The sequence below is a fragment of the Pipra filicauda genome, unplaced genomic scaffold, assembly GCF_003945595.2.
Source record: "Pipra filicauda isolate LSUMZ 115617 unplaced genomic scaffold, ASM394559v2 scaffold155_size1731166_pilon, whole genome shotgun sequence".
NCBI lineage: Eukaryota > Metazoa > Chordata > Aves > Passeriformes > Pipridae > Pipra > Pipra filicauda.
Genome location: NW_024104051.1, coordinates 1,308,258 through 1,334,947, shown reverse-complemented (window position 1 = coordinate 1,334,947; position 26,690 = coordinate 1,308,258). Strand labels below are relative to the sequence as shown.

At 41.7% G+C, this 26,690-nt stretch overlaps 1 protein-coding gene across 2 annotated transcripts in view; it reads left to right on the top strand.

Moving 5' to 3' along the window:
- Nucleotides 1–26,690, top strand: part of NFATC1 (nuclear factor of activated T cells 1) — a 111,156-nt gene that overhangs the window by 69,974 nt on the left and 14,492 nt on the right. The window contains exon 9 of one of the 2 annotated variants that reach the window (XM_027721519.2): nucleotides 9,348–9,727. In XM_027721519.2, the coding sequence (XP_027577320.1) occupies nucleotides 9,348–9,727 (380 nt within the window). Of the gene's footprint in view, nucleotides 1–9,347; nucleotides 10,035–26,690 lie in introns of both variants that reach the window. The other variant, XM_039379103.1, reaches the window with a different exon arrangement.

Genomic DNA, 26,690 nt, shown 5'->3' with positions numbered 1-26,690 from the left:
CAAGAATGGTGAATACCAGAAAGTTTTCTTGGAAAATAGACTAACCAAAGACAGGCAAGTTTGCCTAGAAAATATTTAATAAGATTGAAAAATGAAAGTTGATGTGTTTCTTTTACTGGAATGAAAAAGTACACTTTTGCAAACAGTTGATGATAAAGTATTTCTGGTTTCTGTTTCTGTCAGGCTTCTTAATTGTCAAAGCATTATTAAAAAATCATTTCATTGCTTCTAGTATTTATTAAAATGGTGTTAACATTATGGGCAACTTTTGAGATGCGTTTCACTACCCATAGGGCCAGATTTTCAACTGCACAGCCTCCAGTAGAACCAGCTTTTCTGCGGTTCTTTTGCCTCCCTGCAGTCATCTGCACAAAGTCTTCAAGGTGTTGAGCTCCTCTGAAAACCTGGCCACAGTGATTTGGTGGGGATGCAGGTCCTTGAAAGCTGCATGTAGGCAGTTGTGCTGAGAGCCTGTCTGTGGTGACTAGATGTGCCTTAGTATTGTGGTTTACAGCACAGTGGTATGAAATTGAAGGTCTTAGAATTGTAGAATAGAATCATAGAATATCTCAAGTTGGAAGGGACCCATAAGGATCATAAAAGTCCAACTACCTGCTCCTTGCAGGACCACCTATTGGTGTACATCTGAAGTGCCCACTGCACATTGTTGTCAGCATCCTCCTGACTTCCTGCCTCTGCTCTAAAATTGTCCTCTTTCTGCGCTACAGATGGGTGCAATCAGCACTTTTCTGGTGACTGCACTGAGCAGCCATGCCTCTTTATCACCTCGGCTCTTGCACCAACACCTCACTCTCTGAATTAGAAGGTGACATTGGCCGCCTTGGCAGAAAACAACAAAATGAGGATGCGAAGTGTTGTCACTCTAATGGGACACAGCACACAGCTTGTGCTGATTGTCTCCTGAGACCTCTCACCTCTTCAGTATTTGATGGATTTCCCTGCTTGAGGTTGGCAAAATTATCAGCCTAGTCCTTTCTGAAAAAAGATGATGATTTGGAGGCTGTTGGGGAAGCAGGGCCTAATTCGGAGCCTGCATTGTGAATGGATTCTAATCTGTGGTTTATGCAACATGATCATGCCAGAGCCATGGAGGGCAACACCTCGACAAGGGGACTGAGCACAGCTGAGTCAGGCCTGGAGCCTCACACCTTCTGGAAGTGTTTCCATCCAGCCCAGGGAACAGCCAGACTGCTGCAAAGCTGGTGCGGGGCAGGATAGGACAACAGAAGGGATGAGGAGAAATGTTGACCAGAGGGGACTTATTTTAGATGGAGATAAGAATCACAGTTACTCATTTTTACACTATACACTGTCACAGTTTATTTCATTTTGGCTGCTCAGTGGTTGGTTGTTACTTTTGACATCTAATAGAGTAACTAAAAACAGGTAAGATTTTGTCAGTCCTGTTTCCATTTAGGACACTCATAAAATTCATGATCACCAAGTGCATCAGCCCTTCTACTCCCATCCAGCAGCCACTCAAGGTCTGTGGCAGAGTAGAGCAGGCACTCACCAGCATTACACCCCTGCGTGCTCTAGTGGATACCCAGCTGGTACCACACTTCATCCAGGTGACATCCATTTTCAGCAGTCAGCCAGAGCTTAGCCAGCCACATCCAAACTGGAGATGCAGTCTGTCTTGATCTCTAAGGGCAGAACTCTGCCTCTCTGTGCGGTGCTCCATCTTCACCTGGAAAGCCAGCATTACCTGTGTGATGTCCCTGAGACAGGCAGGGGTGGACAAGCACTGTATAGAAGCCCCTGGCTGTGTCTGACCATCAGGGTCCACAGCAGCAGCAATGATCACTCATAACAGTTAACTTCCAGTGCATAAAGTTGTCTTTTGGCAGTACTTCTCTTTTCAAATATTTCCCTTCAGGTAACAAAACCCAGCCTATAGTTTTGGTCACCAAACCCTTCTACATGAGCATCTCAAGGACTCCCTCCCTTATTTCCCAGTGATTTCACATGCATATGTTAGCTAGTGTGGGGCTTTGGGATCTTCCAATTAGCTTAAAAGTCAAAAGGTAAAACTTGTGTGAGGGAGCGGAGTTTAGAATTACATGGGCTGGATTACAGGAGATGCTTATTTTTGTTCTCCTCAAGTGGCTGATCAAAATTAATCTAGCCCAGTAATTGATCCTAAAGGGGAAACAGTGGTGGAGGCTGCTGGAATCGAAATGCATGGGCAAGGAAGACTGGGGAAGAAACTGCATTCTCCTCTGAAGACAAAGACCATGTTGGAGCTGAGATGTCCGAGGTCAGCCAAGTCCAAACACCTCTCCAGAGAGGATGGATCTGTGGATAGGACTGGTGCTGTAAGGATGCCCTCCTGACAACCTGTCCTTGCAGAGCATCTCACAGGACTGCCAGTGATGAGGACTGTCTAGCTGCCCCTGTCCTTGCAGGACCCCTTCCCACAGACCCTGCTTTCCTATTCTTCTCCTCTTGAAGCAGGGGTAAAGTCAGCACTGGTGGCGCAATGTTGTGCAGCATCATTGAAAAACACCTCAACCCAGTGAATTTTAACGTATCTGACAGAGATGACATAGAAAGCCTTGGCCAGTGTAGCCTGGGTATTATGCACAGTTAAACTTCCAACTCAAGGCAGTAGTGGAGCCAGGTGCTGCACTGCACTGTGGGAACAGCAGTAGAGCAGCCCAAGTGGGCATATCACAGGACTTGATTTTCATATTCAGCATCATAGGATTTAATAAAGTGTTGTGATGGAAAATTGTGCCTTTTAAGAATTTTCCCCTTTTTCTTTTGAAAGAAAGCCAGTGCCCATCTTCTGTACTAGCACAACCCAAATGCCCTCCACCTACTTCCCACTCCTCCCAACCTGGTTTAGCAGTGCATGCACCAAGCTACCATATATAATCTTCTGTCTTATAAATATGTGTAGAATAACCTAATAGTTTAACAGCTGTTGAAAAGCATTTAGCAAATGAGTTAGCTAGAAAGCATTTCCAAATCAGATAATGGTGAGATTATATGCTGAGATGTATGTGCAAGGCTTCCATCTTCCTGGAGCTATTCTTGTATAAAACTACATATGCATCTGATCCCATAAAAATCTATCCACGCAAACCCAAAAAGGGCAGGCAGGCATATGTTAGAGTTAGCCCTCCCAATGAGCAGCAGCAGTAGCAGTGTACTAGCAAGACAGGGTGAATTCAGATACTTGTGCAGATAAAAGCTGCATTCACACATGTGCTGCCTACAGCTTCTTGATAGCATGAGGCTCCCTTTGTTTCTGAGTCACTGTGTTCTGGATTTATTAATTAACAGCTAAAGCTTGATAGTAGCTTAACCTTTAAAAATGTTTTGCTTTAATAGATGGAAGTGCGCAGATAGCATCTGCACAGGTCCTTGTAGTGACTGTCTCACAGTATCCCTGGGGCTGAATGCTTGTCCCTTGTCACTGAGATTGTCACTGCTGCAGATATGTTGGTGGGGCATTTCAGAAAGTTTTGTTCAGCCACTGCTGCTTGGATGCTACCAAAGGGGGGATTATATTTTCTGAGGGCAGCCAGCCCCTTGCCTCTCCCTAACTGCTCCACAGTAAGAACAAGGGGAGAGGTCCTTGCTTCACTCAAGCGTGCTGGATCCAGCCAATGCTGCTGCAGCAGCCAGGATTTTGTCTTTGCACAAATCCAGAGTGGCTGAACTGTACCTGGAGATGCGTCCACATCCCTAACTATGTCTCTGGTCAACCAGCAGCAAAGGAGCAGCAGGAGCTGGGGAGACTTGTGCAGTGTCTTCTGAAGGTGTGCTGTCAGCATCAAAACTGACTGACAAAGGAGGATTTCAAAGGCATGAACAGCCTGTCAGAGTTCAGCTCAGTAATGAAGATTTAGACACCTAACTCCTGAACTCTCTTTGAAAGCCTCATCCCTAATTCTTACCAATTGCAAGACATTTACTCTAGAAGTTGAAGAAATGTGTGTGTGCATATGATGAAAAAAGTAGTGTTTTCATTTTCATACTCTAACCAAAATCTATGTGCTGGTGCCAGGGAACTACATCATAGTCTACACCATGAAAGGTAGCTATTTTGTTGGATAGGTTCAATCAAACTTAAGGGTAAAATAAATATATTATAGGACCATAAATATCTACATTGATGATACTACATGGAAAATGGGAATTTGTTAGTTTAATGTTAATCAGGATAAACATCTGTTTAATTTATATGATTTTATTTTCTCAGTTTGAATATTTTAATAACAGCCCTCCAAAAAAGTTTAAAAACCCATCTGGATTGCTAAAGTGTAAAAGCAAACAGACTTGTTAGAATTGTCAAAAAATACATATAATTTATATTTGAGCACTTTCTGACTCCCTTTACTGAACGTGCATGATTTATTATTTTTCTTCTAGGTTTGATATATTAACTTTTTACCTGCTAGAAAGGCCTTTCATTTAATGTGGGCTTGCAGAACTGGCTGAAATATTTCTCCCAGATTCAGACACACACAGAAGGACCATTGTCTTCCACCAGTACCTCGGTATGATGTCATAACCCTGGTCCTTCTGAGTAAGAAGCTTTGATTTATAGTCAGGGCTGCTGCCAATGTGTGGTTCTCAGAACTTCATATTAAATTAGATGACATAATGACATGTGTTCAGAATCTAAGAAGGCATCATCGAACCATTGAACACCAATTAGCAGAAATTAATTTACTTATCAGACTAATTTATAACAGTGAGCTCTGTCATATTTTAATATTCAAAATCAAGCACTCTTTAAAATCGTCTGTCAGCTGACCTAATGCATTGTGAAGTAATAGGCATTTAAAAATTCACCATACAAACCAAACTTGCCTTCTTTTTTGCCTTTTTATGGCAAGAGCCAGATCCATAGCAGAGTAGTGTCTCCTAAATGAATAACGTTACTTCTGAGCCTGACTGCATGTAAAAACAGTATCGTCTTTTGTGTATACAACTTCACACATTCTGGCTTCATTGCTGAAGTTTATTATGGGCAAATCTCAGCATATGGCAAATTCAGTCACAATTTTTCATTCTAGCCAGCTGAGAATCTGCAAGACTGAGTGCTTTCTCAGCACCATGGAGCAGTTTTGAGACAGAATGTTTGTTGCTATTTGGTATAGCTCTGCTGGATTTAAGAAATAGCCTGGTTTCTGCTGAAAGTGCTTGCAGGTTCTGAACAGCTGTAGGGCTTTGCACTTAATGGCCAATCCAGGCCTGCTGTGTGACTAGGAGTGTCTCTTTTAGCTGGTGGGGTTTTACTGTGTCATTTAAGATTTGAAATATTTGAGCTAGAGGTTAGTCATCCTAATACTATTCTCTGTTAAATATTAATCCTGAGAAAATTAACGGTACTGTCTGTATCTCATTGTGTGAAATATTCACTTGTGCAAGTGAGTGATGATGGAAATGGATGTGTATTATGGCAGCTAGCTTACCGTGCCTCCACGAGGATCTATAAAAGGGCTTGAAACCCCTTTTTTGAGCTTGGGTTTGTAAAGATTTGCAGTTAATCAAGCATGAGTCACTAGGTAAGTGGTAACACTAGTCCCCGGCTGGCCAGTGAACAGCCCTGTCTGCTGTGTTGCCTTGTGCAGAAGTTTGTCCAATGGGTTGCCCAGGGTTCTCCTGTGCAGGTCTAAGATTTGGACTTGATCCTTGAGGGTCCTGTCCAACTCCAGATATCTGTGATTTTCTGAAGGAACCAAGTAGGTTCCTACCTAGGAGAAAATGGTGAAGGTGGACACTAAGGTTGGTATCCTCAGCTATTCTATGTCAGCTGCAGTTGCTCACCCCAGCTGAGCATCTCAGTCCCCCAGAAGTCAGTGAGACAGTGGGGAGGGTGTGTTACATTCAAGTATTCTGAATTGTTTGACTAACACCACAGACACCATGAGGGTGGGTGGGTAGCCACTGAGCACAGTTGCAGGCTGTTCATGCATTGGTTTTGGAAGGTGTGCCTTGAAATACCCACAGCTCTTGCTCTGGCTCTCTGCAGTCCTTTGAAAAGTAGAAGAAAATAGTTGCCTTTTCAAAGAAAGCATATAAGGTGGTTTACATCAACTTTTGACACGTTCATTGTATTTTCAGAGTGTTCAGTATATCAGACCCACAGCTAGTTTGAGTTTGGAAATAGAAACACTAGCAAAGGTTTTTGGCCCTTGTTACTCCATTTGGTGAAGTTACATAGGCTAGGGAGAAGCAGGTAACAGGACAGAGTAGTGTAAATAAGCTGTTAACAGGTGTAATGTGGCAACTCGTGGTATATCTGTCCTCCACAAGTCAAGTGCTATTGTTAATTCATGTAAAATACTAAAGTTGAGGTCTGCCCAAAAAGAGAAGTGTAATGTCTTACATTTCTTCTGACATGCTCAGCTTTGCAGTTCTGATTCCAGATCATCTGCATCATTATAATGGGTTCTTCATGGAAAAAAAAAATATCCTATAGACCTTCCTTCTCCAAACTGGTACCCCATGAAGACATTTGCGATTTTGTAAAGGATAGTGAGTGGTTGCCATCCCACAGTTTGGTAAAATGCATACGTTCACTCTGCCCAGGGTTAATGGCTGTGCAAATAGCAAAGCCCTGAAAAGTCAGATACAAATCCCTTCACCATTTCAGAATGAATACTTTTCCTGTCTTCCAGTGTGATACCTGTTCTAGTTATGAGATTAGCCTACAAACAATATATATGATAATGAGCAAGGAGTGACTTCTTTTACTGTGCTTTTACTGTGCTTAAAAAAGGTAGTGGAGACAATTCAGTTGAATGAGTTCAGGCACCTCTGAGCCTAAGTGCAGGTAAGTATCTGTCCATTTAAAGACAATTTGTTTCCCATTACATGAAATAACTGATGCTCAGGAGCATCGGTTCAGAGCAAAACACTGTAAACAGATGTCATATAAAATGGAGGTACCACTTTAATCTCATATCCCTTCTTCTTGCTTCCCTCTCTGGCTACCAACCTACTGTTAGCAAACAAGCTACTGTGACCTACCCTGACTGGCCCTGTAATTAACAACAGTCTCTATTTTCCCTCTGAACTCTGAATTATAGGCAGCCAGGAGTGTCCTTGGTTGCTGTCACCATCTCCAAGGGAGTTTTTGGAATGGAGTCCTGCCCACCCATCAGTCCTTTGCCTGGTGCAGAGCAGGACTTAATGGTTATCCTCTGTTGGTTGCAGCCCATGTATTTCAGTGTAGCAACACAAAAAAAGAGATTCACAATATTCATGGCCACTAATCAGACCTCCAAATGGACCCCATGGCATTGCTTTTATAAAGAAAATAATTCAAAGTTAAGTGACAAAAAAGTGCTTGGCAAATCAGGTAGCAAAGGTGTGCTGTAGAAGAGCTACAATGAGAAACCAGCCTGAGATCAGGAACCTGCCTTCTGTAAAGTCTCCAGCCTGCCTGCCACCAGGGCTATAACCCTTCTCTGGGTTATAACAAGTCAGACAACTCCAGGGTTTATTGGAGTTGTATTAGCAGTGGTTGAGCTTGGAATTATTTAGCACAGGTGTTTCTATAACAGTGATATATTAGGAAAATTCAGTGTTCAACAACCATCATATTTCCAGCTGTGCTGTGGTTAGTGCTAGCACAGTGAACCTAATATAAAACATGTGAGAATATTTGCTAGCTCAGGAACTTGTTGAAGGTATTTTCTTACAATATCTGAGCTGCTGTGTTTATCTAGGTGTGTTTCTTTGGTCTTGCATTTTCGTAAAGGGTGTGATAGTGGTTTTATAAAGCTGTCACTGAACCTGGAATCTGCTTCTCTGCAACCAAGTGCATTAGTAGCCCTGCTATCCAGTGTACAGCACACGAGGTGGTGAAAATAAGATTATGAGGAATCCAATGGCAGTCCGTTATCCCCAGCACATTTGTCTTGAGCAGCACCTGTGCATCTGTTACATATATCGACCTGTTTTTACTAGGGGTGCTAGAAATCCTGAAACAAGTGTTGCAAGCATCTACATGTAAAAGAACATAAAAGGAACAAAGTTAACAAGGGGCTAGGGAACTGTAAAACAAGGGTAGTGAAGTGCATTCACCGCCAGCAAAATTTGTGAATGTTAAAAGAGGTTTTATATGTACACATGCACACGTGCATATTTAGGGGTTCAAAAAGACTCATACATGAACATAGTAAATGACAGGACAATGTATAAGGGTTTTTCTAAAACACAAGCAAAATATTGTCAGAGGCACTCACACAACACATATGTCTCTGAGCTGAGTTGTGCAAAGATGTTTCGTTAATAACTTTGTGCCACAATGGGTTGGTTATTAGAATATTCTGAAGAATATCCTCTGGTGTCACTGGAATTTTTTAGAAAGAAGATAAATGCATCCATACTCAAGCATTGTATGCATTAGAGTTGCATCTGTCTAGAAAAAAATACATCTACAGACCAGGCTGGCTCTATTATTTATAATTTTCCTGATAGAGAAAGTGGATGTCTTTTACCTCTGCACTGCATCTGTTGTAGCAGAAGCTTCAAAGGCACCTCCCCTTGATTTGAGAGAGAAAGCCAGTGTTGAAAAGACACTGTGATTTGAGGAAGGATCTTCTCCGATTTGAGAAAGCAGCTCTACACTTGTCATGACTGAGTTGATGCTCATTGACTGCCATTTCTGTCCAGATTCTCGTAGTTTTTAGAGAATTGACAGCTCAGTCGGGCATTTTTTGGAACAAGTAAGCAAATGTCTAGAACAGGAATCAGTTTTTCTTGGTAGACAGAGACTGACTAACATTTCTTAGGAGTTGGCATTGGCAGAAATTAAAAACTAAATAAACCGTATCTTATCTTTCACAAATATCCCCATAATTGAAAACTTCTTGTACATAGCAGTTTGTCATGTATCATTGCAACTTTACTTTCATTGAACTCTGAAAGCCCCATCTCTACCTTATTATACTCCAGTTTACTGAGTGTGCAGACATTTATCAAATGAGCCATCAGTAGCTGTGGAACTGCAGTAGTATATCCAAGTTAAAATTCTTGCCTTGATTACTACAAATCCATGGAGCCCTTGGGTCCAAAGCTTCCACTGAAGCTCAGTTATTTGCAAATAGATTTTTATAGCACATTAGTGCTGGAGGAGAGTCCAAAGAAAATAGTCCTTTTCAATATTAGAACCAGCTGTGACTTTCTTGTGCTGATGACTCATTCATTTTTTTTATAGGGTGGGAGAACTAGGCAAAAGACACACAGAGTCTTATTCACGACGTTGTTTGTTTTGCAAAGGGTATCCTAGCCACAAGCCAACTTGATCATACCAATACGCAACTCATGTTTATTTAAAACCTTTTTTCTTTTAACAGTTCCAATTATAAAAACAGAACCCACAGATGACTATGAGCCTGCTCAAACCTGTGGACCAATGAACCAAGGCTTAAGCCCTCTCTCTAAACCATACTACAGCCAGCAGATCATGATGCCCCCTGATCCTGGTTCATGCCTCGTGGCTGGCTTTGCCTCCTGTCAGCAGAGAAATGCCGTGATGTCACCCTCTCCCAATGCAAGCCCCAAGCTGCACGACCTTTCGTCCTCTCCTTACAAGTGCATCCCCAACCCGGGCCACAGTCACCTCGGACTTCAACAGCCTGCTGGAGGTGTCCCCACCATACAGGAAGTGCCAAGGTCTATAGTTGTGCACCCAAGCTCCTCCGAGCAATCATCTCACATCATGCTGCAGCCGCAGGTGAGTCAACATCTGAGCAGTAGCTGTCCCCTTGGTTATCAACAAACACTCTATCCCAACAGTCCCTCTTCTCCAGTTCCATCTGTTACCCAAGAGCCAACATATTTGCAGTCCTGCAGTCCAACTCACTCATCCATAATGGGTCAACAGCAGCAGCAACTGCCGAAGGTTCACAGAAATGAGTCTCCAACAACCCAACCACTGTCATTGCCAGAGTTGCATGAGGAAAGTAATCATAATTTGGCCCCTATTCCTGTAACGATCAAGCGAGAACCTGAGGAATTGGACCAGATGTACCTGGATGATGGTAAGTCTTCCGCAGCATAGGTTTGCATTCACCATGTTGCTCTTATCAGTGAGTTTCCTTAACCCCCTCCTTCTTTTGAATCCTGGTGGAAAAAAAGTTCAATTAACAGCCTGGTGGAATGGTTCGGACTTTCGCTTGGATTGTCTCTATACAGGAAAGGGCCCTCTCATTCCACTTGCAATAATGAAACCACATTATCTAAGCATTAAATGCTGTTAGTTAGCATAGAGCTAGCTGCATGACCGACAGCTATGTTGTAATAACCGTAACTGTATGTTCTTGGCTTATGCCCACACCAGTGACCTGTGGAGCTGCAGGGAAAACATATTTAACATTGTCCCATTCGTAATGCAGTGAAATGTCTGATGTGCAAATCTGTTCAATGGAAGTAAATGATAAACTGCTCTACTTCAGTTGAGAAGGTTCAAATTGAAAATGGAGGCACATCTTTCAGCATAACTTTTCAGTCTGTTTGCATCTGGCATTAAGACTGTTTTTTTGCCATTCTTCTTGTGGCCTTGCTGATGATTTTTTTTTCTTTTGTAAGATTCTGTATGTATATATAGCCTCCATGCACCACCGAAAAGCTAAAATACTGTGATAAACTTGTCACACTCTAGTTTCCAAAGATTTATTAGTTGAATGTAGTAAAAGGGATAATATGGAATTTGATTATGTGACCTCACTGAACTGTGATTTAGCATTTGCTGCTAAGCATCCCAATAGTATTCTGGTCCTTCACCTTAATGCAGTATGTGAGTTCCCTTCCAATAGCCACATAACTTTATGTAACATACCATTCTGTTTGAAGAAGAGATGCCTCTTAAGTGGCTGCATTGAAACTAATTGGTGCCAAGGAACATCTGAACATGATTGTCCTTGAGGGAGAATTTAAAGACAATTCATTGCACTGGTTTTTTTTAAATAGGACATTTTGTCATTCTATTTTAAACAGCATGCTACTCACTGAATTAGGATTGCAACTTAATATTTTGGAGCCTGAATAGCAGCCCTTTGCTTTTCAACTCTAGAAAAATTATTTTTCTTAACAGAAGTTATTACTGGTTACATGATAGACAGGTCTAAGGAATTTTTCCTAATCAGGAATTTAGTTCACTAAAATTATGCACAACACATCTTTGTGACAAGGTTTTTTTCATATAGCAGACATTTTTACCACTTGTCTGTGCTGTAAGGAGTAAGATTTCAACAAACTAAGTGAGAAATGTATGCAAACCAAAACAAAAAGCCATGGCCAAATTTAGGTTTTGAGAGAAAACAGAAGTTGTATATGGAAGGAGGAGAATTGAGATAAAATATAAACCAAGTTTATAGCTGTCTTTCTAGAAAAGCATGAGAAATGGGCAGTCTTCCTGCCTTACCTCTCAAAAATCCAGCAACCACTCCTCTGACAGAACCATGAAAGTTGCCTTTGGCTGGTCTCTCCAAGAGAGATGGGACTGCATCTCATGGATGAAGGGTGAATGAAGCTCCTTAGCCATGTCTACTTGAGGTTTCTCCTGGAGGAACAGAGGAACTGGCTACCATATGTTCTGAGAGGTTTTAGGTTTTTTTCAGCAGCGCTCATTCTCTCTGACAAAGCATAAATAATTTAGCCTTAAACCTCATCTCTCTTCTATCCCCTCTTCTGGACACACATGCACAGCAATCCTCTAACAGATGATCAGAAGTAATTGTAGAAGGCACCTTGTACATCTGCCCTGAAACTTGAGGTTGACTTTGGAGATCTCTTCAGCTAGCCAGATCCAGATATATACTTCCCTTTGGCATCCAGCAGGCTATCAAAATTGTTCTACAAGAACTATAGGCCAAGAAAGAATTCATAAATATAACAGTCCTGGTAACAGAATATAATAGGAAAAAACCCAACCTTTCAAACTTCCAGAAATTATATACCACCAATTTCCTCTAAAGGGCTTGATCAGAAATGGCTAAACTGATATTTAGGTTTGTCTTAGGGTTCACACCGATGGAGTGTCACCCACGTAAGCTGCCCTTTCATATCTAAACCTTATCATACTACCTGAAAGGAAAGGTCATCCACTCCATGTTTTGTGTTGACAAAATGAAGCCCTTGTAGTAATCTGGAGTGGACTACTGTCATCTTTATATTTGTCTCAGTGTCTGGGCAGTTAAGAGAGAAAGTATGTGGCAGAGGGGCTAAAGGCAGGAAGCATGTCATGTTGGACTTGTTGTGGCCAAGCCGCCCTGTTCAAACCATTCAGAGCTCCGTCATGCCTCAGATGCACAGCACAGGAGCGCAAAACTGTGGCTCAGGCTGGAAGCCTACTTGGGTCTATGCTACATGCATTTCATGAAGGCAGCCTTTTCACCACCACTGCAGACATTGGTTTCACATTCCGTTTAATCTGATGTAACTGCAGGCTCCAGTGGAAAGGGTAGCCTCAATCTGTCTTGCTCTCAGTCACATGTTCTTGCTGCTTCCTTTGAATCATATCAATTGATTATGGAGCAGCAGAGCAGGCTAATGAAAAATTAGCCTGCCCAAAATAGCAAAACTCACGTAATTTTCTCTTGGGTCAGCTCATGGAACCACATGCCCTTTGTCCAAGCACCGGGTCCAGCCCTCGAGAGGGGCAGGAAGTCTGGCACTGTGAGTTGAGGGGTGCCACAGGACCGCTCCCGCTGGCAGCAGCCCACCCATAGGCCAGAGTAAGTGTGAGTTGAAGCCACACATCTGATGTGATCTTATCTCCCCAGCAACTATCTAATCAGCTCATCCTGTCTCAGTTAAAAATCCCCTTCTCATGCTCACCTCTCAGTTACGGAAGGGCTCCATGGCACAGTCTCAAAGGGCAGTTTGGCTACTACAGTGACTGCCTGGAAACCACCAGTAATTGCTCCTGGTATCCCAGGAGGTGCTGCTCACTGAGATGGGCATGGAAAAGGCAATGCACATATGCAATGACTTTGTGCCTGGCACTGTTTCGTTCAGACCTCTGGCTATAACTGTGGAATAAGGGACAATGGGTTTTGGCAAGTGGCTCGTGCCAAATGGGAGCAACTAGTCTTTCACGTGCCTGATTTTTTTTTAAAAATAGGAACTTTTAAGCCATCACCATTGTTTATTACTGGTATCATATTCACCTCTAAGTGTTTTTCTTGTTGGAGGAGAGATATCTGTAGTACCTTATGGCTGTATTCTGAAAACCAGAATATCAAATCCACGAATCCAGAATATCATATCCATGAGTAAGGAGGGTTCCTCTTTTTTTTTTTTTTTTAATAGAGTACTTGTAGCTATTTATACATCCAGTTTTACCTAAAAGTATTTGAGAAGTGTGAGGTATAGACATCTAACATACTTATGGGACTGCCAGACAAATAAAATACCCAGCTGGTTTTCCCAGATGATATTTCATAAAATTTTGGCTGCTTGTTTACCACTTTAAGGAGGTTTGATTTATGCATCTAATATATGCATAGCATTTTTGGACCAGGTATAAACAGAAATTTTTTTGGTTTCAGCTTATGGGTTCAAAGAAATATTCATTCCTTTTGTTTTGGAGTATGTCCAAATATAGACCATCTACACTGCAAAGTATAGATGGAAAAGAAGAGTCAGTGAATTTATATAGATACATATCCTTTATATGACATTTTTCTGCTTTGGTAATGGTGGGCAGCTGAAGTGATATAAAGGGAGCCCACAAGGTGACTTCCATTTTGACAAATAAGTTTCGGTCTTGGCAATTTGTTTTAAATCGAAATCCACAGTAGCCACCTGGGCTACTCATTAAATGTGCTGTCCCTTTCAGTATGTGAATATATGATTCCACATACAGAACATATTTAAAACTCACACCATAAAGTGATACCTGATATATTATGGCTATGCTCTTGATACTGAAAGGTATCTGGCTTGTATAGCAGCACCCGTTTCAAATAATTTTGAGTTCAACCTCCTAGCAAAGATTATGGCTGACTGCCTTTGCTGCTTTCACAGGAAAATCTGATTAAAAGTGGTTGAAATAGTGACATTTATGCCTGTTTTAGTCCTCTGCAAGAGCCCATGGTCCTTTGCAGTGGGAGAGGAAGTGTCTCCTGTCCTCTGTGCCAGGAGCTCTTGCAGAAACCTGCAGGACACTGGGGCACCCTGGTAGCTGATGCCAGGGGTGACAATGTCTGTGTGTGTGTGTGCGCCACCCCTGCCTTAGACAGTGAAGGTTAAGTGACATTTCTGTTTCAGAGCTAACCTGGGAGCAGTGTGGGATGTTAGGGTGGTGGAGCTCATGGAAAATCATTAGGCAGGCAGGCTTGAGGGACTTCTTCAGTACAAGTCCATTCTGTAATTGCTTTTAAGAGAAAACATTTTATTTGATGTACTGTTGCATCTGCTGTGCTGTAGAGCCCCTTTGGGGCATGAAGTGGATTAGCATTGCTTTTCTTAGTGGTAGAAGAAACCCCCAGCCAGAGGCAGTAGATTGGAAGTTCACACAGCTTTCCGGATGTTCAGGCATCTGGGAACTGGCCGGGCATACAACAGGAGATGCTGAAGGTGACTTGAAATCACCTTTCTTATACCCATTTCCCTTTCCTGTACCTAGTGTAGCCTGAGTGGAACACAGAACTGAGCTCCAAATCTTTCCTTTCACCAGGATGGAGAGAGGTCAATTAAGCATGCTAATGCCAAGAAACATTTTTCAGTTTTTAACTGGCACTCCCAATAGCTATTGGATATTTTTCCTGCAGCAGAATGATACTGAGTTGTGAAATTATTTCCTGCTGTTAGACACATCAAAGAATGTAGTTTTTATTACAGATGAAAATGAAACTATTTTGAAAAAGCAAGGGGGAAGCACAGGAAAAAATGTGTGACTTACATTCTCAGCAGATTTCAAGGTGTATTGTAAATGTGTAATCCCATTTGTTATATCAGTGCACAAAACTTCACAAAAGCAGTTTTTTAAATTAAAGCAAAGCAGCATCCTGGAGAATTCTTTAAGGTGGGCTTGAGTACTGAAGCTGAAGATCTCAACTTCTTCAAGCTTTTCCTGGGTTGTAATATCAACTTTTGAGATGCAGTCCCAGCTTTGTTGAAATCACCATCACGCTCCCATTGCTGGCCAGGGGGCCAAGGTTCCACATGCTGTTGAAAAAAATGTTCTCCAGAACGTCCTGAGTCCTGTGTAGGAGCCAGAAGTGAAATAACAATATCTGAATGACAGATCTCCTGTCTGAAGTTTTGTATATTAATTCAACCTCCTCCTCTCCACATGAATGCTTTCATAAAGGTCTCTATCCTGATCTTGACTTGATTCGATCTATAAATCTTTGTGTAGTAAGATGAAAATACACAGGTCATAAACAAAGGTATCTGATGTTTGGATATGTGGCTAAGAAAAAGTATCAGAACCACATAATCATCTTTTTTAAAACAAGGAGGCTTTTGTTCTTGTGATTGTCTTTGCACAGCTGTGAGTTTTATAGCACTGTGCCAATGAATGCACTCATTGCGACTTTTATTTTACTCTGAAAAGGTAAATTGGGAGCACTAAGTCCCCAATAAGTATGTAAAAGTGGCAAAACCACAGGTAAAGTGTTACTGAAAGCTGCAGCCCTGCCAGCCATTTCATTTTAAACATGGCTCTTTTAAAAATAACTTTTGCAGTAAAAGCTGTAACTCCTGGATGTAATATGAGCTATTGCTAATGTCATTCCCATGAATTGCTTACAGCGTTGAACTGTTAGATGTCTGACAAGTCCATATATCTCCTATGCAGTATATATGAAAGTTTTTTGCCTCTAAACCATATGTTCTTTTTTTACTCCTCTATATTCTGGAAATGCACGTGGTTTGGTGATATAGTTTATTTGAACAGGAACCATAGCAGACAGAATTATTCTTTTGCTGAAATGTATCCTTTTTCATACATCTCAGCTTCATGATTAAAGCGATTGGCTCTTGAGGCACTAAGTTTAGTCTGCTTCTGCCACAATTATGCCTTTGAAAACTCCTGAGTTCACTCAGTGATTTCCAGTAGTCCAAATGTCATTAGAACAACACGCAGGTAGTCTGCAAAGCCCAGTAACACTGTCTACACTTTGGTCTGGCTTGGGCAAGCTTTTCCCTCCCTCCCTCTTGGCCAAGCCTCGCAGCTCTGGGAGAAAACAAATAGCTTTCCTCATGGAAAGTTTTGCTTAACCTGGCATAGTGCCTGAGCCTAGACCCTCCTCGTCTCTAATGATGATTGAAAGTGTACATGCTACTGTGATAAAACATGCTGAGTCGTTAACATTTGGGGCTTGGGTTGTAGGCGATGAGTACGGGAGGGCTGAAGTAATGCGTTCAAGTCAGACCTTCAGTGGAGCTGCGTGTCTGGGTTGGAGGGGTATCCTGTTACACGAAACCACACACCCATGGGGATAGTGTTTTGCTGTTTCTAGTGGGTTTGATGAATTGGGTCTCCCAGGAGGCCCACCAGAAGAAAGCCCCCAGAAGCGCAGATGACCAGACTAGGTGTTCCTCCTGGTTTTCTCCAGCCCCAGGTGTGCAGCTGCGCTTAGGGCAGACCTGCCTACCTCTTAGCTGCGATATGCTGTGTAATACGGTAGGGAACTTTGCTTTCTTTCAACATCAGCACTTAGATTTTCAGGGAGTCTCAGACTTTCAAGGAAGTGTCTGGTCCCTTTGGAGAAGTCCTTAGTGGCTCCAGCCCCATTCAGTGATGGCAGACACTGGCAGAGGGAGCAGGAAGCTGGCCAAGCAACGGGAAAGCTGCAGAAAGCAGTATTTTTAGTGCTGAAAAAACAGATTTGCTTTTTTGTGCATTTGCACACACACCTTCGTGTTAACATTTGGAGTCATTAAGTGCTCGGCTGAAGCTGTGTTGCTCCCCCTCTTTACAGCCAAGAGCTGCTTGGCACGGCAGCCCTGCTGGTGGCTGTGCAGTTCGCTGGGGAAGAAGTCTCTACTGACTCCCATGTCCGATTCATTCTTCTATTTCCATATTAATGGCTGTTGGCGTTGCTATTTCAAATGGTAAAGGTTTTGTTGGTTATTTTCTGTAAGTTTTCTCTGGTGGTTGGGAGAGAAGAAGTTGCTGTATCTGAGCCTTGGCAACATTTACATCTGCTTTTAAGCCTGGAGCAGTGCCAAGGAAAATACATGGCTTGCAGAAGCTTCGTGAGAAAGCTTTGTCCCGATGCAAAGTATTTTAGGAATATGTTGTTTGTTTGAATTGTTTCTGCTGAGCTGAGCAATGTTAGGTGGTCAGGTGTGGCCCTGTGCCTCCTGGTCGGCCTCCATGCTCCTGTGTCCTGAACCCGTTCTGGCAAAACGCTGCTGGGGAAGTTGTGGTAGCAGACTCCTCTTCTCGAGGGAGCACAATATCACACAGACCCCCACTGCGTCTCGGCAGAGCTGGGCTAGAGCAAGCTGCCAGCAAACACATACGTGTCAGAGGAAGCACTCTCATGAGCAGACTCCCTGACTTCACAGATGGCACTCTTGGTGAGGCACTGGCAAGCTCCTGGATCCCCAAGCTGTGGAGAGCCTGCCTCTCTGCTCCCACTTAAGTCAATAACACCATTCCCTCTGGGTTTGTTGGGAACGGGACCAAGCGTGTGGCTGGTAGTTAAAGTGCACATAATAGCTGCATTCATGGAAACCTGGTCCCTGATAGGCAGAGAGGGAGTTTTCCCTAGCAGATTTCTGCGCGGCACCGCTGTTTCATCTGTGTCTGCTGGACATCTGGGGGCTTGGTCAGGGGCCTGATAGTGTCTTGACCATTGCTGCTGAGAGCAGGCTGCTTGATAACCTGGCTCCAGGTCTTTCCTCCTCTCTGAGGAGCTAATGCTGATTGCAACCAAAGGGGGCACAGGCTTTCCACAATAGGCTTATCTCCAGGCAGGGAGGAATCTTATGAAAAAAAGCAGACCCTCAAAATGTTCCCCTCCTCCTCTGTCACTGAGGAAGTCTGCAAAGTCTGGGCATTGAAAATACCTGGGAACAATTGGTGAGTAAGAAGTACAGTGGGAAAACTATGGTCCTATTCTTCACTGGCTAGGCTGGCTGGGTTTGTCAGCAAACTGGGGAGCTGGACCAGCCCTCTACCTACTTTACAGGCCTCACTTTGTCAGTAGGTCTTTTACATTTTGCACACTATGAAGCCTACTGCATGGCAAACAGCAGAAAGCCAAGTGAGACGGTGCTGCAAGTGTGTCAAAACTCCCAAGCTGCATTGTTCCTGAACAAGTAAATTGCAATATGAGCACTTGAACAGTCTTGAAAAAGCAATGCTATAGGCTATCAAAGTCCATAATTAAGGGATTAAATTCTTTGGTCCTTACATAGTTACAGCTCATGTTATCCAAGCATCATGTGTGCACAAGAACATTCCTTACTTGCCTTTCCTCTGCACAACTAAAACATTATTTTTTTACTTAATTTTGACCCATCTGCAGCCATATGAGAGTGCAGAAGACAAGATTTGATGTTTTATATCTGTGCTTTAAAGATTGCTCTTGATGTTAGATTTCTGTGGGAGCTGGAGGTGAAGATTTGTTCCATTTCATAACTCTTGTGATATCGTTGGGATTGCAGAATAGGTATTGCTATAGATATTACAAATCCATTTTGATAGTCTGGGAACAGCAGTCAGTTCTTTTTCTAATGCTTCAGGGAAAATATGTTTCATTGCCACCTCATAAGCAAAATCTTCTGCAAATTACTTAAGAAGTAGAAAAAATGCTATTTTGGGTCACAAGAGAATCCTCCAAAAATAAAAACCTGAAGAATATTTATTTTAACCTTTATTTCTATCCTGTATAAGCAAATCCATATGCATATATAGTGTGCATGAGATAAGCTATATATGAAATGAGCTGTAAGATTTAGTATTCTAATTCTTTTGCATTCTTGTAGTTGTCACGGGCAAAAGTGATCTAAGTCTCTTCTACTCATGACTGACTTTTCTGAAAATCTACAGGTGCGTGCTGAGTAAAAGCATTTAGAAACATGATGTCAGGTGGAGAAGCCCATCCTGTGGATGCTGTGTTGTGCACAGTTAGTTTCTGAACTGAAATGCCCATTGCAGCTCTGAAAACTGGTTCCATGCTGCTGCACATCTTTGAGCTGTGGTTGTCACTGGTGCTGGCATCCCAGCTTTTGCTATCCAGTTATTCATTTGGAAGACTGAAGCAACTGGTAAAGATAATCTCTTCGCTATTAGTTGGCTTCTTTTTTTTCCCTGTGATGACTCTGTGTTCCACCAAGCTCCACGCTGCACTTGTACTCAGCTATTGACTCGAGGGCTTTCAACTCAGAGCATCTGCATAAGGCATTAACAGCTTCTCCAGGCATCTTCTCCTTATAGTAATGTCTCTGGGTCAGTAGTACTGGGAGGTTCAAATGTTCTTCTCAGTCTAAAGTGACTGTGTGTGAAATCGTCATATTAAAAGAGGTTAGCAGAGAAACTGGTCTGGATTTTTTTCAGTTACACACTCTTGTTTGTTTTCTTTCTTCTGAGAAAATTCCCTGGCTCATTGACTATTAACCATGGCACCACACAATAGAGAGGTGTCCCGTGGGCCGCAGCAGTCAAAGGCTACAGTTTCCTGATGTTGCTAGAATTGATGCAATGCAAATTGTGGTTTTGCAGAGAGTTATAATGGGTCCAAGTTCTGGCAAGTTGTACCTCAGCCAGGCAGTGCACAAGATCTCTCTGGAAGGGCTGCCAGAGATGGAGATAGCTGCTCTACTCCAAACCCTGAGCTCTACTTTGAAATAGTTCTCAGGGATTTTTTTCTTGTTTTTTTTCTTCCACATAGAGAGTATGTTAGGATGAGGGAAGACCTCGTTACAAAAGAAAAAGAAGTAAAACTGATCCTAGGGCAGAAAGTGCCATCAACCACAGAGAGAAGACTGCTTTTTGCATCAGCGGGCCAATATGGTGGCAATGGCTGCTTCAGAGGACTTTCCAGGAACTCTCTCACTGTTTCTGGAAACCCATGCTGGATCTTTACAGGTCAGACAAGCACACTGTAGTCTATTTAAACCACAGACTCACTGGATGAACTGTGTCAGATCACCACTTGATAGGAAACTGTGAACCTCCATTATTACCAGACAGTGTTGATTTCTGCCCTGTTCAGCACATAGTCAGAGTTGTAGAGATAAAGGTGCCCATCACCTTTCGGTTTAGAGGGTTTAGACTTACCTTTCACACTATTTCAACGGTAAACTAAAGTCTTACAGAGGAACCAGCAGTGCTGAAATCAAGGAAACGTTTGTCAGAAAGACATCCTAATGCAAAAGCATCTTCTTGCAGTATTTTAGTCACTAATTTACAAGTCCAGAGATAGCTGAAGCCCTCAGCTGAGTTGGTCTGTGTTTGCTGGCAGAGGCAGATCTGTGTTGCAGGACTCCAGGACCCTCAGTCAAAACAGGGGTTCTGCATGGGGCTGCTCCCTGTAGAGGTTTCAGCACATTTGAAGGTTTGGGGCCCTTTGTGACAAGTACAGGCAAGTGCACGTGTGTATATACATATATTCTATTCAGGAAACTTACTAAAAAAATAAAATAGAAGCTTTCTCATGAAGCTGTAGCACAGTTAGCAAGCATTTTAAAGTTTCAGACTTCGAGTATGGCTGTGAAACTACCTGGTGGGGTAATTAGTGTGAGAGAAGGCTTGAGAAAAAGAGAAATGAGAGAAAGGTTAAATATAGCATCCCCATAAAAAAATTTAAAAAAGGGAAAAAATGATGAGCAAAGATGAATTCTGGAAGAAGAGAGGAAAGGATGAGTGTGAGTGTGAGAGGAGTTTGTCTAAAAGTAAAATGGTACAAATGATTAGTAATAGCCCAGGATTTGACTGCCATGGAAAAGTGTGCCTAAAGGATACCTCACTTTGCCCCAAAATAATTTAAGTATAGAGAAAAATTAGATGAGATTATGAAATGAGCAATGTGATCATTAAATTTACATAGATATGAAGAGAGAGTGTAGAGGAGCCCGTCTGTCTGTATCGATCTGCAGTGAGGTGGCTGCATTGCCTGCAGATGGGAAGTTTTGGTGGCCCAGCTCCATTGGGGCCTCAAATAACCCCATAACTTATTTCTGTGTTGTATTGACAAGTTTTCTAAGAGACGAAGAAAGGGCTTCAGTGCTACCACCGGGTGGAGAAAGCTCCTGTAGGGAGCCCAAAAAACCCTCAGAAATAATATGGAAATTAAGGGGGTAGGAAGTGCTCTCTAAATAAATACAGTCCCATCACCTGAACTTCCTGAGAAATTTCCATATCAGTTTTAAGACTCACAGTGTAAGAGGGCATTCAGTAAAAATGAGAAAAATAAGAATGTATTATCCATTGACTTTTCCCCAGTTGGAAACTACCCAGAAAAAGGAGTGCTAGAAGGAGTAGAAGTGATCAGACCTTGACAAGGCAGAGGAGGCTTTGTAAAAGCTCACTTTCAAGGTTATACAATTGAAGAATAAAACAGGAAATCCCTTTACTTTGCAACTCTTGAAAGATGGCATTCATGTTACATTTAGGATGTGATCCAAATGCCATGAAAATTTTTCCCATCAACTTTGATGGATGTTCTAAAACAGGATGTGTTAAACCAGGGGAAATATTAAGACTTGCAAGTAAATTAACAGAAGATTCACAACAGATTATGAATCACTGTATTAAAGAATCAATTAGAGTCAACTATTTACATAAAGGCAGAGTAGTAGAAAAAAAATTTTGAACTAGGAGAAATTGGAACATCTGCTGAAGTTTCCAAAGCTATATTTAATATTATCTTAGGAAAAGCACCTGGACTGAATGGTGTCTCATCAAAAATTTTAAGTGTTTCCAGACCAAAATCACTTTTGAAAAAAAAATCCTTCGCTAAAGTGAAAAAGAAAACTCCTCCCTAATTCTTTCCCTTCCACTGAATTCTGTTACAGGGAATATCACCATCTTAAACCAGAGCACCTTCTGCTCCCATGAACTAGTTTGTCGGAACCAAGGCCTTGCATAACAGTACCATGAGCAAACTGTGGGGTAGACTTTATTATTATAAGGAATATTTTGGATTCAACACTCAGCACAGAGAAGAGTACAAAAAGTGAGCAGAGTTTGGTAGAGATGCCAGATTTCCTGCCAAGAAATCTACAAATGGGTGGACCATTTCTTTGGTTGTTAGGTGAATATTCGGAAAAAATAATCTGGTTTTGAAATTTGAAGCAAACTTGCTGTCTCTCTTTATTTTAGTGAGGAAGGTGGTCAGATAGAGGACTTTCTGTGTCTCATGTTAGGTGTTGTGACCCTAAAAATGTTTGGTCAGCCAGCCAGAAATCAGCCAGATGTATATCTAGTATTTCAGGGCTATATTTATGGTTTCTCTGATGATGAAATCTAGATTTCTGCAATGACCAACACGATTTCTTTACTGTTAGTCAAGACCTCGTTTCAGGGAGGAGCTGGCAGATGCTTGTGATGCCAGATGAGGCTGTATCATGCCTTCTGTTGTGCATGGTCCCCTGAGGGATATGGTCACACCTCTTTGTGCCTATTTTTGGAAAAATGTCAGTGTTCAGCAAGTTGTCTGAAGAGAGATTTACATTTCGTATGAAAAACTTTCATCGAGGGGAAGCACCACTTAACGGGGAAACCCCCATAACTTGTGACACTAAAATGGCTGTAAGAATTCTTTGTTAAGTTGTCTAGGTGGGAATATTCCTCATAATATGAGAAAGACATCTAGATTTTACACTGCTACTGCACAACAAAAATCTTAGGGTGGGAGACCTTGAGGTTATTCTTGATAGAGACAACTATAGTAAGTCAATATAGATCCATCTACATGTAGTGCAACTGCACTGATTTCTACCTGTTCAGATCCAAAACCAATTTATTTAAGATTGAATGTACTAGCTGCAGTGATGATCCTTCTAGCTACACCCTTCCTTGAGATTACCCCATTTCTAAGTGCTAACAGACGTTTCTGTGTATCTTTTCCTTTACAGACTTTTATTTCTATTATGTATCTGTATCTCACATGCCAATGGAAATCAGGAAAGGAAATTAATTTGTATGAATGGACTTCATAAATTTCCTGATTTACCAGTAATGAAATCCTGGTTTGCAGAATGAGAAATTATAGGGCTTTTCCAAAATATCTTAACCCCTGGCTATGATTAGTGGCATAAAATGAACCATTCTTTCCTACATGTCTGAAGTCCAAGTTGTGCTCCATGTGATATTCTTTCCAGTCTCATGTCAGTAAATAGTTGCCATGCTGCACTTCAGTCTGTCTCTGACCTTCACTATGCTCGCCTTTCTTGTACAAAAGCTGGGAATTATGGCAGATTGATCTCCTTCTGAGATCTGATCTAGTTTAGTGTGAAAGGAAAGTTCATTAATCCTACTCCCAAATTCCTTTACCAGTTTACCATAAATGTACTGCTCCATGAGCATATGTCAGCACAACCATAACAGTGCTTAAAACGAGATTAGACAATACCTCATGATTTCTAACTACTTCTACTTTTGCAGGAATACAAATTCACTTTCTTTGTATTGTCAAGGTTGATTTTTTGGTGAAAAAATTGTTTTAATTAGTTTTGGTTTTATGAGTTTAGACTAGAATATTGTCTAGTCTATCTAAACTTGGTCAATTTGTGTAATCACCTGAACATGAACCAAAAATGGTTCATGTTTTAAGGAGCCTCTTTTGGGGATATGAAGAACCAAGTAGCTTAACATAATTTTGTTTTAACAATTAAAAATTGGCACCTAAGCTGTGTACTGAAGCAAAGCAAGGATTTTTAGGCCTACAGAAACGGTTTAAAATCCAGAAAAGAAAAACCACGTGCTGCTACTAAACCCCTGTGTATGGTTTTCCACTATTCCCTAGAAAGGATCTAGGAGCTCTAGGATCAAACTGCACTCACATGCACTCACATGCATATGCACTCAAACCAACATACTGAAGTAAACACAGAAACATGCTTGTCCTCTTTGAGTGATCGAAATAAGAAGTAAGTCTGCTGACATCAGAGAAGTCTTGCATGCTCCAAAATTCAGGCAAAATAAGAGAACAGATCTATTTGCCTTTTTTGCATGTCAACATTAAAACATTTCAAATGATCTTTTGGGAATAATGAGCAAAATAGGATGTTTGCAATGCAGTGACTGATTTTTTTCTGCCAAGTCATCAGACCAGTACATTGTGCATTTGTAGACCACTTTTACATATCTGCCTGTGTTTCATAAGAACTTGATGCAAAGCCCATTGAAGCAAGTAGGAATTCTTCTGTTGCCTTCTGTGTTCTTCGGATCAAGCTCCAACTCACAATCATGATAACCTTCATCTCACAATCACTTAATGCTCTTTAAAAAAGTCCTATGTTGAAAACAAAGAATACATGAAAATCTCTAATATTGGGTGGAAATTTCAGGGCCCAAAAGTTCACGCAGACACAATTTATAGTTCCCAAAGTAACTGTGGAAGATTCTATTACATTATTATGTTAAGGTTAATGGCACATACAACAATCTGAAATGCTGCCTGTACTGCGCAAGTAGTGTGACTGACTGGTGGCATTTTAAGAACCCTCACTTTGGTTGTTGGGGTGTGCTGATATTTAAAGCAATATTTGTGTTAGTTTCAAGGAATCTCAAAGAGAACTCAATGTGTTCTTGCACATAAGTATATTTTGTGTGAATGCACCATGTCCATTTTGGAAGTCTTGAGTTGCTGTACGTGTGTGGTCTGTAATGAGACAATGACAACACTGCACCATACGTTCTCCGCAGAAAACAAGGTAATTCAACAATTTTCCACTCTCTGTGATGTTTTTCTCAAAAGAGCAGGTCTTCTTTATGTGTGCAAAGATTTCTGTTGCAGCTCTCCATAGATAGCCATGACAAAGAGAAAGCACGAAAGCTTCTAGGTCAGAACGTTCATCGTTGCTTATCTGGCCCTCAGAGACATTAGCTAATCGAGGCCCGATACTCCATACAATAGGACAAGTGCTGTAAAGCTACTTCTGTTATCCCAACAAACATGGAGACTTATCATTCTCGTGGCCATTTTACAGGATTTGTTTTCTTCTGACAACAACATCCACAGCCTGTGGTGCTATCAACTCCAACAATGAATCTGATGCTGGCTCTATGTGTTATCGTCTCCCTAATAACTGTCTTTTTTTTTAGTTTTTTTTTTCTTTCCCACCCCATTTGTGAGAATTTCTCCCCTGGAGCTCTTCTCTATCAGGCCCCTGCAGCTGCTGTTATTTTAGATATGGCAGGAAGTAGGTACCGGAAAACAGCAAGAGCTCACAGCACTCAGAAAAATCTAGAAATTCCTCTGATTTACTCCAGGCTCTGGCTCCAATCAAAGCTGGTTGAAAAAAAGAGAATGAAAAGGGAGAGAGAGGGTGTTGGCGGAGGGAAGGGCCCTGGGCTGTGTGTGTCAGGAAGGAGAGTTTCAGCCATCACCTCCTGCAGGGTACTGGGGAGTTGCTCGACATGGCCATGTGGACAGGGAGTGCTTGGCTGGGAGCAGTGTTCCATGCTGCTGGCAAGGCACAGCTGGGGCCGGCACCTTCCCTCAACAGCCAAGAAAACTTCTTTTTGTCTCCCAAGGGACATGCTTTTCTAAAAACCCATCCCTTTGTCACGTTCTCCCCTCTCATGTCTGGTGTACACCTAAAGCAGATCAGCTTCCCTGGTCGTCCGGCGGCTCCTGTAAATGCTTTTAGCAGCACTTAGCAAAGGATGCCAGCCAAAGACACTGGTGGAAAGTCACTGGAGCAGGAAACTTACATCACTACTACTATTATTATTAGTTTTTTTACTACGACTATTATTTTTATTATAATTTTACAGCTCAGATGGGATACTTCTTCATCTGCTCAGGAAAGACATTTTTAGTCCCTTTGAGTACTTTTAAAATCAGGCCGACTCTGGAGGTGACTTCTGAAAGAAAAGATAAAAATAAGAAATTATAAAAACACCTCCAAACCTTTCAGTTTGGCAAGCAGTTTAGAAAAAAACCACCACCATCCCCATACACAAAGATGTACACAGCAAAGATGCTACCTTTAGAATTGGTTTTAGTAAAGAAATCTTCCTCTTTGACACAGCAGATAAGGAAGAAGATGTTCACCCACAGACATCTCACACTCTTAGCAATCTAGTTAACATCTGTAAATGTTTTAGGGAAAGAAATTACACTTTGAGACATTTCTTTTTTAATTACAGGCTCCAGATGAGATTTGTTAGAGCAGGGAAATGTATCCCATAGCGACTGATGTCAATAGCAAGCAGTCCCTAAAGCCAGCCAGGATTGGGAAAGCCATGCTGTTTGCTGCTCTTGGCACTGCTCCCTGCTTTCACAATGTCAAACTTAGAACTGCCTTTATATGCACTTTTCATTTTTTTTCCACAGTAGCTGTTGCCAGCAAGCTGTAAACTACCGTATATCACTCAGATTTAAGAACCTAAACTTTAAAACAAATTAAACTCTTGTTGACATTGTAGTAAAAATCAGAATCGAACTGAACAGCTCAGTAAAACTGCACTTCAATTATTTTATGGATTTAAGATTGTTTTCTAGGATTCCCAGACTCCCAATACAGCAAAGTTATTTCCTCTTGGCAGATGTCTGGAAAAGAAA